We start from the raw sequence: 17,093 nt of genomic DNA on the forward strand, positions 1-17,093 counted from the left end.
GTGACAAAAAATGTTCTAAAATTGGTTGTAGTGATGGCTGACAACTGTGAAATAGATAAAAGACCACTGAATTTGTACACTTCAAGTGGATGAATTATATTGACTGTGAATTGCACCTTAGTAAAGCTGTGGGCAAAAGATAGTAAGGAGTTAGCAAGTATATAGAGAAATTGGAAACTTCATACATTACAGTGAGAACGTAAAGTGGTACAGCCACTTTGGCAAACAATTTGGTAATTCCTCAAAAGGTTAAGTAGAGTTACTTTATAAATACGTGTGTGTGTACGTGTATATGTATATATTTGCCTAGGAATACTACTCCCAGGTATATATGCAAGATACATGAAAATATGCAAACACATAAAAATTGAAACGTGAACATTCATTGCATCATTATCCATAATAGCTCCAAAGTGGAAGCAATCCAAATGTCCCTCAACTGATGAATGAATAAATAAAATGTGATATATAGGCACAATGGAATATTAGTCAGCAATAAAAGAGAACATGGATGAACCTCAAAGAACATTCAGCTAAGTGAAAGTAGTCAATCACAAGTGACCACATTGTAGGATCCCATTTATAGGAAATATTCAGAATAGGCTAATCTGGAGAGACAGGAAGTAGATTAGTGGTTGCCAAGGGCTGGAGAGCAGGGAGGAGGAAGGGGGATGGGGAAGAGAGAGTGACTACTAATGGGTACAAGGTTTCTTTTGGGGATGACAAAAATATTCTGAAATTAGATTACAAAGATGGCTGCATAACTGTGAATATATTTTAAAATACTTTGTGCTTTAAAGTGGTAAACTTCATGATATGGGATGATGTCTCAAGCTGTATTTAAAAGTATGAATTACTAGGTTTATTATCAATATTCTTTTCATCCTCTTAGCTCCTTCCTCAAAATGTGTCTCATCCTTTTAACTCATTATATTTCTTAAATAAAATGTATGCCTAGTCTACCTAAGTTGAATATTTTCTGTGTTTCTCATAAAAATCAAATAACTATCAGCAGAATGCTTCTTCCTTTTCTGATATCAAGGATTATTGTTCTGAAATTTAGTCTAAATGAAGCCCTATCGAGAAAGATACTTGAGTACTCATGAAGAACAGTTAAGTTAGTCTTATGATCATCCCATAAGACTCCCTAACCTATCCTGTGCTGAATTTTCTTGCACTGCAGTACTTCTGCCATCACTCTCTAAATCTTCCTGATAGAGGATGATAGTGGGAAAAAATAGATATTCCTTTATAATAAGGTGTCCAAACAAAGTGTTCAATAAATAAATAAATAAATCACCCTAATGTAAGGACTTACCACTCATTAAAATAGCTTCTAGTTAAAATGTTTTCAGATTGTTCTGTAGATATTTTTTTAAATCTGGATTTGATCTCTCCTTCCCATTTCAGGCACTCGTGTATCTCAGAGCTAAGCACAGAAAACAAAAGAACACCAAGATAGGAAAATGAACAATCTCAAAATAGTTGGTGGAAAATAACAACTTCTCTTTTATTATGGGCTTGTTTTTGACAGTGCTTTTTTCTTTTTCTTTTTCTTTATTTTTTCAGAGAAAAATTTTCTCTTATCTCTGGGTCTTCAAGTAAGGTCAGAACCTCAAAAATACCACACTCTATCATTTACTTGGACATTTTCTCAGAGGAGGATTAACTTTGGGAAGAGTTTGGGCGGTTTCAAATGACTCAGAGAGATAAAAGATGAGTCAATGAGCATTGTGAAGCTGTGGTCCCTTCACTTCAACCGTAGGAATATTGGATTTCTTTGGAAGTTGGCAGCTGTAAGCATATATTGATTATTTTAATGGATTCCTTCTGAGTATGATAGTGAAGACATAGGCAGAATTGTCTTACTGTCAATAAATTCTATCGGTCATTATTTGATACTTAAAAAAATTACTAGACTCAGGAAACAAGATTTTAACCACATGGTAATTTAGGTTTACCGGAAAACCCTCTTAAGAAAGGCATTCTCAGTTGTATCTGTTCACTCAATCAATGATCTTTATGATAAAAACAAACAAACTTAGGCAAGAGGGAGACCATCTCTTCTCAAGCCACTACTAGACGATTTATCTGATTACCTTTTCTTTAGGAAATACCATTTTTAGCAACATACTTTTGAATAAAACCACATAATAATGATTAAAATTCTTGAGCTCTTACCACATTCCAGGTACTATTTAAGAATTTGTATTGGATTATGTCATTTCAACCTCACTCATTAGCACTTTATGAGATAGAAACTATGAGTATTACCACTTTATAGGTGAGGAAATCAAGGTACAGAAAGAATATATCTTTCCCTTAAACAATGTGTGAACTCCATGGGGCCACTTATAGGAAGACTTTTTTCTATCTGTGGAATACACGTTTACAGATGCAAACAACCAAGACTGTTGGTTGAAACCAATGCTCTGCCTCTACCAAGAGACAACTGTTATTAAATTTTTGGTGAGTCATGGGGGCTTCCTGGTGGCACAAGTGTTAAAGACAGCACTAACAAGTTGTCGCCAGCTACTGCAGCACGAGTTCAATCCCTGGCCAGGGAGGTGACCCACATGGTGCAGCAGATCTCTCCTGTCTCTTCCATTGCTCCCCTCAGCAGTGTATTTCAGTAGATCTGCCTGTTGTGCTCTCCACTCCCTCTGATGAATCCTCTCACCACCCCCCATCACGGCCGCACCTGTGGTTTACACCCCAGTTCTTGTATGCATAAATAAATAAATCTTAAAAAATTTTGGTGAGTCAACAGTTACACGTAGCTTTTCAGCTGTGCAGAGGTTGACACCCCTAACCCAGGCTTGTTCAAGGGTCAATTGTATATAGTAAGACTCAGGGAAGACATTTTAAAAACTATAGGCAACTCATAATACTGAGAATAGAAATTTTACATATTGAAACATTCATGAAATTTGTAATATAACAAGTGTTTCCCCCAGGAATCCAGGAGTATAATAATGGGGATTTAGAAATATTTTTTCATATTTTTAAAGGATAAGGAAAATAATAATTTCATAAGTTTATACAGACTACTTAAATATTTCTTCATTTTTTTTAATTGGCCTATATCATCAGTGTGGTTCACACTGGAAATTTGCTGTGAGCTCTTCAAACAAGATTGTTTCATTCATCTCTCTTCAGGCACTGATAAGTACACACCTGACTCACTGAAAGGTTATTTAGTGAAGTGACTACTTGCTACAGACTCTAATTGGCTGTTGATGACATCATAATCATTCTTGGATTTATTAGATGGAGCAGATGGCTACCAGAGTGTTGCAACATGCTGGAGTTTTAACAACCCCAATTTTATTAATCCAACACATAACGTCATCTGTAAATATAGAGTGGCTGCTAAATATTGGTGAACAATAATATCAGGGGACAAGTGCTTAAGTGTCTGTATATTGCTTATATTATTGCTTGTTGGTCAACTAACATTTTTTTGCTTATTATCACCAGAACCACAGCACTGATATTTTGCAATTTTTGTTTTTTTTTTTAAAGATTTCTTTTTTTTTTTTTAATAGAGGCATGTTTATTTATTTATTTGTTTGTTTGTTTGTTTGTTTTTTGTTTATACATGCACTGGGTACAGTCAGAAGCGCGGGAGGGTGAGAGAATTCACCAGAGCCAGAGCGGGGAGCAGAGCAGGCAGAAGGACCGAAGCACACCGCTGAGGGGAGCAGCGGGTGGCAGGAGAGGTCTGCGCACCATGTGGGACCCTCCTCCGGTGGCCGGGGAGCAGCCGGGGATCGAACCAGCGCCGCAGAGGCCGTGGGCAGCTTCGCAACCCAGCGCTCAACCGCTGCGCCACCGGGGAGGCCCTATTTTGCAATTTTTGTATCACTAATTTTTTTTCATATATGTTGGAGACTTTCCTATACAATTTGTTCCAACAATTAATTATGAAAAGCCCATAGAATCTTATTTCTTTCTTTTTAAAAATTGAGATGTAATTGACATGTTATATTATATATCAGTCAGGTGTATAACAATGATTTGATGTTTGTATATATTATGAAATTATCACCCCAGTAAGCCTAGTTAGCATCCATCATCACACATAGTTACAGATTTTCTTGTGTTATGAGAAATGTTTAAATCTCATTATATTGCTAAATTTTTGATAATAATTTTTACTTGATAAACAGATGGCTTAATTTTGCAAGAGAAAAAAAGGAGACACACAACTGAAAGCAGTTCTTTCACAATATATGTGTTTTGGCTACTGAGCCTGTTCAAAGGATTTCAAACCATTGAGGAAGATAGGAAAAAGAATTTCTAAGGATGAAAAAGGTGGTGAAAAGTGGCAAAAATCCACATAAAACCTGTTAAATGTATATGTTTTATATAAATGAACCTGTCTTTAGATTTAGATATCTACAGATACATACATTTCTGAGCTTGTTGCTGTCATGGCTGTCATTTCCTGAAATGTAAGTCCCATCACAAGTGGTAAGAGTGTAAAACCTGGCCTGGAGCCAGAGAGTCATAGGAGACTTCCTTTTACTTTACCCCTTCACTTCTCCTCCCCAAATACCTGTGGAATGACTGTTAAATGACATATGTGATGACTGTTATGATATTCACAGGAGTGAAGGTAATGGTATCAAAAACAGAAAAAAACACGATGAAGAATGTTCAACTTTTTCATTTCTGTCACCCTCCTTATATTCGCTGCTTTTTCAGCTTTCTATTTTTATTAGAAAAACTATATTAGGAAGATGCTTGTGCACTGTGAATGCTGTCTCAGTACCATGGCAACAGCTTGCTCTTAGTCAAACATTTTATGTCTGCATCATACATTTAGACATTTTATAAATGAAATTTAAAATGAGTGGTGTATATCTCAGTAATAATTTCAGACATGACATTCTTATTCAAGGAGCCACAGAGTTAAATTTTAAAAAGAAAGGCAGAGATAAGAAATTGGCTGCTTCCGAAGAAAACCTTTGTGTCTTTCACCAACAATAGAAGTGTTACATTCTCCTGTTGATAAATACACTTTCTACCACCACCATTGAAATGTCTACAAATATAGAGACAAGTGGAAAACTGGCTTTGAGTCTGGAAGCCCTGGTTCCATATTCTGGCTCTGCAATTAAGCAGGTGACACAGAGCTATGACTCAGCTTCCCAATCTGAACAGTGAAGAAGTTGGTCGAGATTAATATGCTTCTATGATTGGAGGTTTCCTTTCTTGAGGCCCTGCTGTAGAGAGCCTTTCCTTCCTGTCTCTTTATAGAAACAGTAGTGTGGTTAAGAATGCAAAGCTAAAAAAAAAAAAAAGAACAAAAAAGGGGCCTCCCCTGGTGGCGCAGCGGTTAAGTGCTGGGCTGCGCCAGTTCCATGGATCCCCAGACACCTGCGAGGGTCCCACAAAAAAAAAAAAAGGAATGCAAAGCTACAGTGCAAACAAATCTAAATTCAAACTTGGTTCTATCCACCTGCTTGCTATGTGTCCTTGGGAAGATTCCTTATTTGTGAAATGTATCTTATAATAGTAACCACCGCATAGGGGTATTGGAAGGGCTGACATGAGTTTAATATTAGTGTCTACCTCATATATTTTGTGGACTGTATGAGATGAGACACAAGACTTGCTTAGTACTCTGCTTGACCCATCAAAAACAATAAACATTAACATTAAAAGTCATCTGTCCCTTCAGAGTGCATCGTCAGGCAGCCATGTAGAATTAGAAATAAACCAGAAAAACCCTCTAAGATAAAGTAAGAAAATCTTCAGATATAAAGTATTTGTAGAATAGTGGTACATATTCAAATTTCTTAAGCTACTTTGAAATAATGTAACATCGTCTCCTCAAAGCTACCTGGTTCATGCCAGTCTGTTTTTTAAAAATATTAAAGTGGTCATTCCAGGCTGTTAGGGACTTCTGCTTCATATGGTCATTCAAGCACTTGCATTCCTTCCAGTCATTGCTCCGCTGGCTCTATGGGGTTGTCATTATCAATAGGTTAGAGATGGGTCACTGTCAAATCTAGCTTTCAGTTGGTAGACAGGAGAAAGAGAAAGTGGCGGAGATATAACCACTGTCAAAAACCTATTATCTACTCTAAATCATAATCTATTTTGTGAATTTAGTAGCTTGACTAAACCTAACTGCAAGGAAGACTGGGAAATTTCTATAATGACACCCAGGAAAAAGTTAAAAATAGATTATGGTGAACACCCAGTTATACACAAACATGTGCACGTATCTTCATATCGTACATAGTTTTATTTTGTATAATACCTAAAACTGTATAGTTATTTTTATTGAGAAGCAAGATAATGCCATGACACATTCTAAATTAATCTTAATATTAATTAATATTGAAATGATTATAAAAGAACACACATAGTAAGTTTTTGGTTCATGGATTTTCACAAACTTAATACATTCATGTAACTAACTCACAGATCCAGAAACTAAATACTCCCAGCACTCGAAAGCCTATGGAGTAGAAGTTTTAACCTACACAGGGACTTATCTCAATTATGTCAGAAAATTGGGACATGTGTAGTAGCAATACACATTCTACATAACTATATTTAAAATACATTCCTATGTACTTACAAATAGTATTTCATTAGGGATTCATTAGTAATGTTTTCTCCCAAATTTCCTTCATCCTTAACATCATGTACTTTGAAAACAGGTCAATAGAGATAAATAGATGACCCCTCACATCATGGATGGTTAAAATTAAAATCACTGATTACCCTGCACATTCTTAGAGGTTTCTAGATAGTGCTGAGAGCCAACCACACAAGTCATGGAAACAGCTGAAGACTCTACGTGAGCACAGTGACGCAGGATGATTCAGGCCCAGGAACTATTATTAGAGTAAGCAAATGCTAGATGTGTAAACAGACTATTAAATAGTCCCCTTGGAAGAGGAAGGAGAAAAGGAAAAGTGAATTTGAGCCGCTGGCACTTTATCTGTCCAAACTGTACTAGTCATAATCCAAATGTGGCGGCAGCCTGTGCTCGCCTGGCTGTGGTCCCTTGGACTTGGAGTCTGCTGCTTGGGCAAAATTGCTATGGGCAGAGCCAACTTCTGTGTCTCATGTGTCCCTAGAATGAGCCTAGGCTCACTATTCTTCATAAAGTGCTCCCCAGGAAGAAAGGAAGACATGTCAAGTAAAACTCCAGAAACTTCAGTGAGCACATACAGCTCTTTCTCAGATCCTCCATCCCCTTTTAGTTTGACTTCACATATATGTTATTTATTAGCATAAACATTTAGCACAACAACAGTTATTATGATTTATTGTTAGCTTAACTCGTCAGACATCTAAGAAGTACCAGAAACAACATGGTATTTTATAATTTCATTTGGGTGATGACAATCTTCTTATTGAAGGTCCATGTATGAAAGATAAGCATCTATCAGCAATATAAATGGAATCAAAACTGAAGCTAATACAGCTCTGCAGTTAAAAATAAATCATGATAGCAATTTCAAAAAAAAAATAAGCAAATAACTCTAAATGAACCAAATAATTATATATAAATTTGATTTTCATTTGAGATCGTATCAAAGTTCAAATTATCCCAGTACATTAGAGAAATTGTCTATTGGGTGAAATTCAATAGAATAATATATTGACTGGAACTAAGTATGTTTGGAATATAACATTTGAAGATAATCAACTTCCTGTGTGGCAAACATTTTTTCCACATTTAATTCTTGTAAAAGTGCAATGAGGGCCTCCCTGGTGGCGCAGCGGTTGAGCGCTGGGTTGCGAAGCTGCCCGCAGCCTCCGCGGCGCCAGTTCGATCCCCGGCTGCTCCCTGGCCACCATAGGAGGGTCCCACATGTCGCGCAGACCTCTCCTGCCGCCCGCTGCTCCCCTCAGCAGTGTACTTCGGTCCTTCTGCCTGCTCTGCTCCCCGCTCTGGCTCTGGTGAATTCTCTCACCCTCCCTCTCTTCTGACTGTACCCAGTGCTTGTATGTATAAACAAACAAACAAATAAATAAATAAATCTCTAATGAATAAATAAATAAAAGTGCAATGAGTTACTTACTTTATTACTGTAATTTTACAATTGAGGATACTGCATCTTGAAGAGGTTCAGCCATTTGCGCTCATTATACACCTGATAGGAAATGAAAGAAAAACCAGAACTTGGGTCTGATTAACTCCAGAAGGTCGTTCTCCTAAATACAGGTTACCCCTGCTATCTGAAAGTATAGATTTTCTGTGAACCAATTTCTAAGTTGAAATGGTGTAAAGTGAAGAAACAATTATCATTTATATGAAAATTTTTTGAGGGTTTCAAGGCCCAAAAAATAACCTACTGACTCACACCACACAAAATTTACAATATACTAACATGTAGTAAGAGCAGGAATGACACAATAAAGTGCCAGCACATATAAGGAGTCCCATACAGAAGCCCAGCCTTACACCCTCCTGCTCAGAGTTTGCAGCTGACAGCTACACAGAACAAACTATGGATACAATTTTTGTTTTTCACCCTTGGCCATAAAATAAAAAATCCTTTCTGCATTTTTTGCAGTTAGCAAAAACAGGTACTAATGTAGGTTTTTCCAAAAAGAGAGTGGCCAAACACAAAAAAGCAGGGGCTTCCTGTATCATGCTCTACAAGATGACTTCATATTTTTTCAACACGATGATTCTACATTCTCTGGACTAAAATGTGAGTGGTGATGTGGGATAGAACTTGTGAATTTACAATCATCTTGTGCACCACTTTCATGTACTACCTGCTATGTATGTACCAGGCTCAACGCCAAATGCACTTCAGAACATTCCTCTTTAATCCTGGCTTGACCAGTTTCCAGATGAGGTTTAGAAAAATTAAAAAGTTTGACCCGGGTCAAGCAGGTAAGGGTGTGGCAGTGGACTTTGAACCCAAATCTGTCGATCTGACTCAATCAAATTGGATTTTTATGTAGATGAAGTATATCAGAAAAGTAGTAGTGGAACTTTCTTTAGTGCCTTGTTAGCAGTGTAATCCTCATGTATCCTGGAGAGCTGTGATCTTTGCAATTGAACCAGCTGCTGCCCCTGTTATCTGTGGGTCTAGGCATGAGTACAAGTGGAGGCCCACATGGGAAGGAGTAAATGTTTCAATATAGATCAAATAGTACTTGCTAACTAAATTCTGTTCAATCTTTCTGCCTAGATGACTATACCTTTATGGTGAACTGGAAGGCCAGGCTTTAATTTCATGTTCTTTATCTCATTGGTCATTACAGAGAAGGAGCCCCCTTACCTTCCTCTTCCCAGGCAGTGAAAGGTTTGTAAAGTCCATCAAAGCTCTGTGCCATACATGGCCTGTCATGGCCCTGGCCACACCCCTGGCTACGCAATCTATTCTCGAGAAGAGGGATCCAAAGATCCATAGTCCCTATAAATAAACCTAATGTCATTTAGACAAAAAACTGGGGTCCCTGATCCTGAGTGTTTGGAGCAAGACCTAGAAGGAGGAGGCATGGATGTTGCCCATTACCCCCTCCCCTCACCTAGAGACTACAACTGGAGTAGATCAGAGCAAGGTCTCCCATGAGTAGGACCTTCCTGCTGAGTTTATGGATGGATACTGCTTTTGGTCCCCAGAGCCACTTCCAAAGAAGCATCCTTCAGTCAACATCACTTTTGAAAGTGAATTCCAGCCTTTTAACCTCACTCAGGTCCTAAAACATCAAAGGTCACCCAGTGCATAAATACCAGCAATAATTCTTTAATCCTCTTTTCTTTTCACATGATTTTCCACCACTGCAAATGGCTCCAAAGCCCCACCAATCACACATCCCCCCCCATAAAGGAAAAAAGACAAACTTCCTCCCCTCAACACCCCACCCCATGGCTCTGTCCTGCCTCCCTACTGTCCCTCCTCCCTGCCTCCTTTTTTTTCTCACTTTCTTTTTTTCCTCTTAGTTCTTTATTATGTAAACACATTTAGCTTAGAAAAATTCCTTTCCCCTCTGCTAGCTCTTGTACCACTCATTCTTAGATTTACCATCACAGATGGTTTTTAACACAGGAAAACAGGACTTCCTGGGGGTGGGTGTGGAGGGAGTATTGAGAGAAGGTGAGTGGACAAAGAGCAGATTCTCTGTAGGAGGTTGAATGGGGCAGAGCTGAGTTGGAAAGAAAGACCAGTTTCCCTGGCTGAATCCTAAAAATAAGCTTGAAAATGAGATTCAGATAGGCTTGAAATAAATGGAATGTATTTTGTCTTTTCTTTGAGGAAAACCCCTAAGGTTTCTGTAAATGTGATTTACAGCATTAAAATTCAGGGACATCATTAAATATGTATGATGATTTTTAAGAAATGTTCTTTTTTTACTGCTCAATTTGATTTCTCACCTACTGTATGTTTTTGTATCTTTGTTTTATTTTTCTGATGACAACAAAATACCTTTTTTTTTTTTTTTTTTTTTGTGGGACCCTCCCCGGTGGCCAGGGATCAAACTGGCGCTACAGAGGCTGGCTGTGGGCAGCCTTGCAACCCAGTGCTCAACTGCTGCGCCACCAGGTGAGGCCCCAAAATACCATTTTTTAAAAGACAGATGTACCTCTAATTCTTCAGGATGCACAGATTTGCCCATACTAAGGTACATATTACTAGCTCTGTGACTTGGAGAAAGAGTTTTAACAGAAACTTCATTTTATTATGTTTAAATGATGGTGTTTCCTTTAAAGTCTCGAATAATTTTCTAAATGTAAAAATAACTACCAGACTGACTGCATTGGAACGAATCTTGTTGACCACAGACAAAAGCAATCAACTGATTGCAACAACAAATAGGGTTTGTTTGGGAAAAACAAAAGAGAGGGCAGAGTGGAGTGACTTCATGGTGAGACCCACATGTAATTCCTGAATCCAAAACTAACAGTCTCCTAAGTAGCCTCTGGAGGGCCTCCCCTGAGTTCCAGGGGAGGGGGAACAGTATCATTTCTCCTGGGTGATGCAAGGCATCTGGATCCTGCAGTTGGTTGATTTATACATGCCTGGGCACTCTTTCCAGACTCCCGACCTCATTTAAATAGGGTTCTAAATATTAATGTCCATGGCTTAGATGAATGTTAATATTTTAATTAAATTTTTTCATAGAACATGTGCTTTAGAAGGTGAGTATGTTAATAGGGGAGCTTGCTCACTTAAAGACTTCCATCTTTCTCCCTGGCACATTTCTCTTTAATTGCATTTTGAATGACATTGAAAAAATAGGGCAGATAAATAGGAGGATGTCTCATTGATATTATTTTCAGAATGTATTAATTTTATATATGAAGGATGATCTATCGCCCTTTAAAGTTTTTAATCAGAGTTCTGAAGAGAAATTAATGTATTTGTTGCAAGTTTCTTATAAAATACTATCACAAAGGTGTCATCTGACTCCTTTAAGGTGAAGGCAAAGGCAACATTTTTAATTGTGACTTTTTTCTTCTTACAAATGAAACATACTTATGTTTTAGAATTAAACATTCTAAATTTATATTCTGTAGAAATGGAAAACTTCCCTGTAATTCTTTCCAAAGCTAGTGACTATGAATATTTGGGTGTCCATTCCTCCAGATTTGCTCACTTTTGCAAATCGAAATGAATCATGTTCTATAAATTGTTTTGCAACTTGCTTTATTCACTTCATTTGTGTACTGACCTCTGACCTTGCGTATATGTATATAACAGAGAGTGGGCCAAACTTCCTCCAAAGATAGACACCAGTTACAGTGGCTTAAAGAGTTTGTTTTATTCTCATTCACTTGTGAATTCCAGGTTTCAGGGGAGCAGAGGAGGGACCTAACATGAGTCTTCCTGAGGTCATTTAAGGACTTAGGCTGATAGTGACTTCAACAGTTGAATCCCAAGGTCACTCTGGGTTTGGCCATCCCTGTCAGCCAGAGGAGAGGTGCTTGGAGGTCTGTGCATGGGCTGTTGTAGGGTGAGTGTCATACCAGCTTACATGCCACAAGCGACAACTTAGTCACATGGCCAGAGTTAACAGGAGGGAATGCTGCCAAACACAGACCTCTAGAAAAGGGAAGAGGGATTTGCATCCCTGCCATGCCTTGTCATTACATTTGCATCCCTGCCATGCCTTGTCATTACATTAATGAATTCTAGATCATTCTAAGTGCTCTAGCACAGTGATTTTTTTAAAGGATTCTCCCTGGGTCATGAACTCATCTCAAAATGCTGGTCTTCTGATTTTACATATTAATGCTATTTACCTTTGGAGAGCTTCATTTTAAAACTAGTTCTACTTTCAGTAAGTTATTAGATTTCTGAGATAGACTATTCATAAGGCAGGTATAATATAGCAATTATCCTGGAGCAGAAGCACTTGGGTATGAGTCTACCATTCGCTAACCATGTGACTTTGGGCCTCAATTTACCCATCTATTAATTATGATAATAATATATCCCTCTTCTTCCTCTAAGCATCCTTAGGTGAGCTCTGAAAATGGTTCTCTATTCACTTGACTCAGAAAACCCTACAAAATCATGCAAACCAAGAAGTTCAAATCTTTGTGTTTAAGAACAGGTGTGAAACTGCTCAGGCCATCAAGGGCATGCTTATCTGATTGTTAGATTGGTGGAGCTGTTGTTGGGTGTACCCACTTCAGTGGACATCCTGCACCGATGCAGGATCAGTGACCCAAAAAGTGCTGAATTTTCACTTCTCATATTTAGAAATGCAGAGAGTAATGCTGAACTTAAAGGCTTTAAATGTAAAGCCTCTGATCATTGAACACAGCCAGACTGACAAAGCCCCCAAGATGCAGACCCATGAGCTCTCTCTGCCACATTCATAAGGTGTGGGCTGAAAATGAGTAGATTGATCCCAAACCAGAAGAAATTGCACAGAAGATAAATGTATCCCAGAAGAAATATAAAATTATGGTTCAGGAATTAAAATTCAGCATAAAATAAATATAAATTAAATTAAAATCATCATATGTCCTCAGAAAGTTGGTAGGATTCCAAGGAGAAAATGTCTTCAGAGGGCCTAGTAGACTAATGGGCACATAGTAAGCAAATCAACAAGTGACAGCTCCGCTAATATCACCAGAAAGGCAAATTAACATAGTACTAGAGTTTACCTAGGAAAATCCTGTTAGCCACCTGAAACTTTGCATTCTATGAAGTGAGTGACAATAATGCAAAAGCTCCCCTTGCAAAAATACACTTCCCAATGGCTGGAATTGCCACAATTTTCCAGATTACTTTGAGTTTATTGTGATTTAAAATCTCTGCTCATCTTCCTTTCAAATATAAAATACTTTAGAGTAACTTCATCAGAACCAGTGCTGTTCCTGCACATGGTTTGGGTTAACTCTAGAGACAGCATTAAAGTAAATTCACATCAGGTATTCTGGGGCCTATAAGTTTGCAATAACTAGACCTGAAGACTTGAAAGCATTGTGGTTCAACTATGAATTATTCTTGCCATATTCTGCTTCTGCAGTTTTTAATAGCTTTTTCACTAAAAGTGAGACTAGTTGAGCTTTGAGATATTTTGTCCCACTAAAGTGGACCATGGTCAAAAGAATTTTAAAACATGACAATAAAATATTCAAGACCACTACTAGGAAACTTGTTTTTAATGTAAGTCTGAAAATTTTTGAAAACAATGAACAAGTCTTAGTGCACAGAACATAAGAACTGTGCAGTAATTGTTCTCTAAATTTGGTACTAATCATATCCTTTCAAATACTATATTTAATTCTAGGCTTTGTATCTAAAAGAAGACGGAGAACTTGGAGAGAGTTTAAAAAGAAAGTCATAAAAATGATTAAAGGTTTGGGAAACAAGATCCATGAGGAAAGGCTAGAGAAGTGTTGCTTATTCTGCCTGCTGCCCTGAGCTGAGACCCAAACTTGAGAAGCACTTTTAACTGAAGGGCAACTATTGTTCTACCCTATAGAAAGACTTTAAGTTAAATACAAAATATCTTGACAATGGAACATTTTACCCAAAGGTGATGGGAGATCCCTGTGCAAAGTATTATTACTAATTGAGTAGATTTTCAATTGTTAAGTAGGAGTTTTGACCTACCTGATGATAAATATATACAAGGCCCTTTTGAAATTTCTTTCAGTCTCATGAGTTGAGGGTTATTTCAGTAAGTGGATATCTAAAGTGAAGTCACAAATGGTGAGATCACAACCACAAAGGTATTGTTTAATGCAGTATCTAGATAAGAGGCTGCCTAAGCATAATTGTTTAATAAAGCCAATTAGATCTCTTTAAAAAAAAAAAAAAAAGGTGGTGTTTAAGATTTCAATCAGACCCAGTGATCTAACTAGATGAGTGAATCCTGTGGTAAATGTGACTCAATAATAACAACAATATTTATGATGGTAAGAACCCTGTTCTATTGATGTTTAGACCAGTTCATTGATTGTTGGAAAATAAAATCTCTCCATTTTAGAACTTAGTTTCATGGATAATTATAAGATTGGGGGGAAATCATGGGGAATCATGCTTACTCTGCAGGTTTAATTGTGAAGACTAATACCTCAAATGTTCTTATATAGCAATTTTAATAATTAAGAAAAATTGCTTAAGATTAAAATGTCATAAGCTAACACATTCATTTATTTGTAGAGTTCTTTTCTTGATATATAGTTTTAACATTATATCCGCAACAATTTTGTAGTCTCACTAAGGTACAGATCTGTAAAGTATGTAAACATTCCCACTACATGAGCATTTGTTGGTATCACAAACAATGAAAGCCTGCAAGACACATGCCTTGTTCTTAAAAAATAAAACATGCTAAAGAAACATATGTTGTTTTTGCTAGCAGGCCTGGATTGTTTATTATATAGAATGGTTTTTTAAATCCATACTGGTTTATAGATCTGATACACCAGTATTTTGGGGAAGCTATAATACAAAGCAAAGAAAATTTAAGAGTTGATTTTAAATACTGTTTTGAAGGCAACATAACTATATTTGCCAAACTTGATTAACTTAAATCTAATAATGAAGAAACGAGTAGATAAGTACAGAATGTAGGACGCTGTTCAATATTCTTGGGGGAAAACATCATTATTGTAAAATATTTTTAAGGCAGGTAAATTGTTCTAGATTAAAAGCTAAAGAAGGGTAACCAGATGCAATGTACAAATCTTATTTGGAACTTGGATTAGAGAAAAACACTTATAAGGCATTTTTGTAACAATTGAGGAAACTTAAGTACAGAATATACATTAAATAGTATTACAAAAGTGATGGTAAATTTCAATATGATCATTATATTGTGATTTGTTATATGAAAGATACCCTTGTTCTTAGATGACCCTCCCACTCCATCTACACAAAAATAAAATTATGACTAGTTAGATTAATTTTTTTGTTGTTAAGTATAGAACAAAGAACTTAATCAACAAAACAAATTGAAATAGTCCAGACTTATATTTGTATGTAATTGTGTATAACTGCACAGGTAGTTGAAGCAAATGCGACAAAATGTTAAAAAGTGGTGAATTTTAGTTAAAGAATATAGGTGTTCATTGCACTATTTTTTGGACATTACAGTAGTTTTTTTAATTTTCAAAATAAAAGTGGATGAGATAGGAAATTTCTTCAAAACAATGCCATTAACAAGCCCCAATATAAATATAATTAAGAAACCGCATAGTATTTGAAATAATAAGAAATTAAGCTTCTTTTTGTGGTTGTTATTTTCTTGTAGCCTCTCTTACTCTCAATTTAATAATTGCCATTCAAGCAGTACTTACTTACTTTATTATTTTTTTTAATATGGTGAAAAATTGTATTTAGAATTAGCCAGCTGGAGTCAGTTTAGATGATCCCAATTTTGTTGGCAACATCTAAAGCATCATAGTCAGGAACCACTCGAACATAAGCCTTCTTTTCTCCATCAGGTCTGATCAGGGTATTGACCTTTGCCACATCAATGTCATAGAGCTTCACAGCCTGTTTGATCTGGTGCTTGTTGGCCTTGACATCCACAATGAACACAAGTGTGTTGTTGTCTTCTATTTTCTTCATGGCTGACTCAATGGTAAGAGGGAACTTGATGATGGCATAGTGGTCAAGCTTGTTTCTCCTGGGAGCGCTCTTCCGCGGATATTTGGGTTGCCTTCGGAGTAGCAATGTCTTGGGCCTCCGAAAAGTGGGTGAAGTGCGGATCTTCTTTTTCTTATGGCTGTGGACGCCTTTCAGCACTGCTTTCTTGGCCTTCAAAGCTTTTGCCTTGGCCTCGGCTTTGGGAGGGGCAGGGGCTTCCTTCTTTGCTTTCGGCGCCATCTTCGTGAAAAGCTCAAGCAGTACTTACTTTAAGTACAAAAGTTTCCCAGGCTAAGAAATTAAATGCTACAGAAATCAAGCAACAACAAAAAAAAGTACTATAGAAATTAAAATGTATTGCCACTGTCTCATAATTCATAATTCTCTTTAGCCCTGAGTTTTTAGGAATTCCATCTGTGTTTGCCTGTATGAACATATCTAATGGTGAAAAAATGAATACAAGTTAATTACATAATGATAAAAATAATTTGAGTTACTATTCTTTAAGATGCCAGACTATCGACCACAGACTATAATTTCTTAATAACCTTAATGATGCATAAAGTTTATTTAGGCAGATTGTTCATTGAGTTGATACCGTATTTCCAAACTCACAGTTTACAATATCTTTAATGTTCTGATTTTTTCATGTGTAAATAACTGATGAAACTGTACCAAATTCAATTCAGTTTGTCAGCTTTCTTCTTCTGCATTGTCTTGGTCTATCACAAACCATCCTGTGTTGATTTCTGATTTGCCAGTTTAGTTGTAACTTGCATATTTTATATTTAGATTAGGGAATCCTTCTGGAATGCTACAGACTTGTTTTGCTTTGTTGATTGAATTTTTTGTTGCATGCCTTGCAAAAAAGGATTCAGCTGGATCAGAAGAGGCTACACCCAGTAAATACTTTAGAAACACGGGTTGGATGGAGCATTTTGTTTTCTGTGCAGCAGCTGCCTGAGTCACCAGATGACTTGTTGGATCTTGAGAGCCTGCTTGAGCAGAACAGGCTTGAGGCATGAATCAGAGCAACTGTTTGTGGTG

General features: G+C 37.0%; 1 protein-coding gene across 1 annotated transcript; it reads right to left on the reverse strand.

Annotated features, from left to right (window-relative positions):
* Positions 1–15,818: 15,818 nt before the first annotated feature.
* On the reverse strand, positions 15,819–16,292 carry LOC311183842 (large ribosomal subunit protein uL23-like; the record flags this gene model as incomplete). The annotated part of the gene is made up of 1 exon (XM_084253488.1): positions 15,819–16,292. Exon 1 carries the CDS (start codon positions 16,284–16,286, stop codon positions 15,819–15,821), a length of 468 nt encoding a protein of 155 aa, XP_084109614.1. The 5' UTR covers positions 16,287–16,292.
* Positions 16,293–17,093: the final 801 nt, after the last annotated feature.

Source organism: Talpa europaea (assembly GCF_964194135.1).
Source record: "Talpa europaea genome assembly, chromosome: 14".
Classification (NCBI taxonomy): domain Eukaryota; kingdom Metazoa; phylum Chordata; class Mammalia; order Eulipotyphla; family Talpidae; genus Talpa; species Talpa europaea.